This window comes from Octodon degus, unplaced genomic scaffold (assembly GCF_000260255.1).
Source record: "Octodon degus isolate 3935 unplaced genomic scaffold, OctDeg1.0 scaffold00025, whole genome shotgun sequence".
Classification (NCBI taxonomy): Eukaryota; Metazoa; Chordata; class Mammalia; order Rodentia; family Octodontidae; genus Octodon; species Octodon degus.
The window spans coordinates 9,327,479-9,329,670 of NW_004524601.1; the positions used below are offsets into that span (position 1 = coordinate 9,327,479).

Here is a 2,192-nt window from a genome sequence, read left to right on the forward strand (position 1 = left end):
CCCGCAGGCAGGCACTTTCCCTAATGCCTAACCTCAGTCTCTGAGGAAGGTTTAGGGGTGCGTTGCTCCTGCCATCCTCTGGGGCCAGCAGGAGGGCTTTTGGGGTCATTGCTGACGTTGTCACAGTGGCAGCCACTGCTGGCAATGCCTGAGAGCGCTGTAATTACTTCGGCACTGACTTTTCCTAGTTAGCCTGTAATGCACTTTCATTCATCTTATTGTACCCTTGTTAGAAGATCCTGCACAATGTTCTCTTCTTTCAGCTTCTAAGTAACGTGCACATCACAGCACGGGGCCTCACATTTTAATTTTTCACCTTGTCTCCTGCATGGGTTTCGGTAGTCGATAGCCATCCACAATCTTGGCTCTTCAGAAATTGAACATTAAAGTGAAGTACAGCACAGCAAGCGATAATCCAGTACAGTGAGAGGAACAAGCGCAGCTCTGAGTGCTAACGTGGCCAGGATGGGGCTTCTGGCCTGAGTATTTGTCACTCTGTGCACAAGCCTCCACATCCTCCCTTGGAAACAATTCACTTTGCGGGTTGTGGAAAGGCTGGTGGGGACCGCTCGGGCTTGGCGAAAGTTGCCACAACATTCATAGCTTCTCTTACTCTGTGGACAGCACAGTGGCAGCCACCAGCTCCTGCTTTGCTTCTCTTCTAAGGTTTATAAATGTCAAGAAAGTCATCTTAGGGCCGGAAAGATAGATCAGCGGACTAAGCGCCTGCTTAGACAAGCGCAGGGACCGGGGTTCGATCCCTGGCACGCACACACACACACACCCCAGCACACTGAGCCAGCCACCGAGCCAGAGCATGGTGGTGCACGCCTGTAATCTCAGTGCTTGGGAGGCTGAGACAGATCACTACAAGTCCAAGCTGCACAGCGAGACCTTGCACCAAATACATAAAAAAGAGAAAAAGTCATTTTACAGAGAGAAAGGTAACAAATAGGGAGGAAAAAGGTCATAGCTGACGTGCGGCCCCGGCCCCAGATGCTATTCCAAGCAGCTTGTGCCCCGTGACCTCGCATCCCCCTCCCTTCTTCCTCCACCCCCCATTGCACCCCATTTTATGGGCAAAGAGGCTGAAACACAAAGAAATTTTTGCCAGTTCATTAGCTTCGTAAGTCATAGTGTAGCGATGCAAACTCTGACTCAATTTTGATGGTTTTCTTACAAGTAATTTAGCTGACTAAAAATTGGAACTTATGGAGAAAGATCCGCTAAGGGTAGAGGCATGATTTCTTAGGACCTGTGGGAACAAGTACACAGTGGAAAGTCCCACTTTCTATGAAAAAGGGGACAGTGTTTAGTGTGGGATCTCAGAAGCAGTGAGTCCAGCCTTGGTTAGGGGTAGGGGGTCAGACTCAGCCTGCCTGGCCCACCCCGGCTCCTCCCCGAGAAGCTACATGTGACCAGGGCAGCAAGTCCTTTCATACCTTCGCCCTCTGCTGCTGCCTGCCCTGCAAAAGTGAGCAGGACCCACACCACGCGTAGCGAGGCTGAGTGAAAGGCCCTTTTCCCAGGTCTTGGCATCTAATCACCATTAAGACAGAGCAGGCTTGGAGGAAGAGCAAAGCACACAGAGCAGAGGGGAGAAAGCACAGGTACTTCATACGCACAGGAGGAGAAAAGGCCGGGACTGAATTGTCCTAGCTACCGCAGCACGCTGAGTGGAGCTTTAGGCAGGAGGGGACCACTGGCACACTAAGGAGTTAAGCGGAACTACTCAAGACCTGTGAAAGGGTGAAAGCCCTTCTTTTTTCCAGTTTAAAAACATTGAGTGTGGCATCACTTGGAGTAACTGAGAAATGAGAGATAAGAGGCCAAAGGGTTTCCAAATAGCAGAAAGAAAGAAAAAAAAAAAAAAAAAAAAAGCTGGCAGAGCAAGTTCAGCCTCTTCCAGCATTAACCAACTGGTTTGTAAATTAGCAGAAAAGTAGGCTCCTTGTGGTCTCTGGATGCTGTCAGAAGCACCGGACAGTGTTACCAAAGATGCTTGCGATGTTATTTCACTGGCGTGCTTAAATCTTTCCACATGCGTTGAGATTTTCTTTTCACTTGGTGTATTTTCTTTTATGTAAAGATAACAGAGCAAGACACCAAATACTTAGAGGACCTGCAAGATGAATTTGACTACAGATACAAAACAATTCAGACAATGGGTAAGTTTTTGTTTTTGTTTTGTC

At 48.5% G+C, this 2,192-nt stretch overlaps 1 protein-coding gene across 1 annotated transcript in view; it reads left to right on the forward strand.

Annotated features, from left to right (window-relative positions):
* Nucleotides 1-2,192, forward strand: part of Stat4 (signal transducer and activator of transcription 4) — a 51,585-nt gene that overhangs the window by 15,950 nt on the left and 33,443 nt on the right. The window contains exon 3 of the mRNA XM_023712334.1: nucleotides 2,090-2,168. Within this exon, the coding sequence (XP_023568102.1) occupies nucleotides 2,090-2,168 (79 nt within the window). The remainder of the gene's footprint in view (nucleotides 1-2,089; nucleotides 2,169-2,192) is intronic.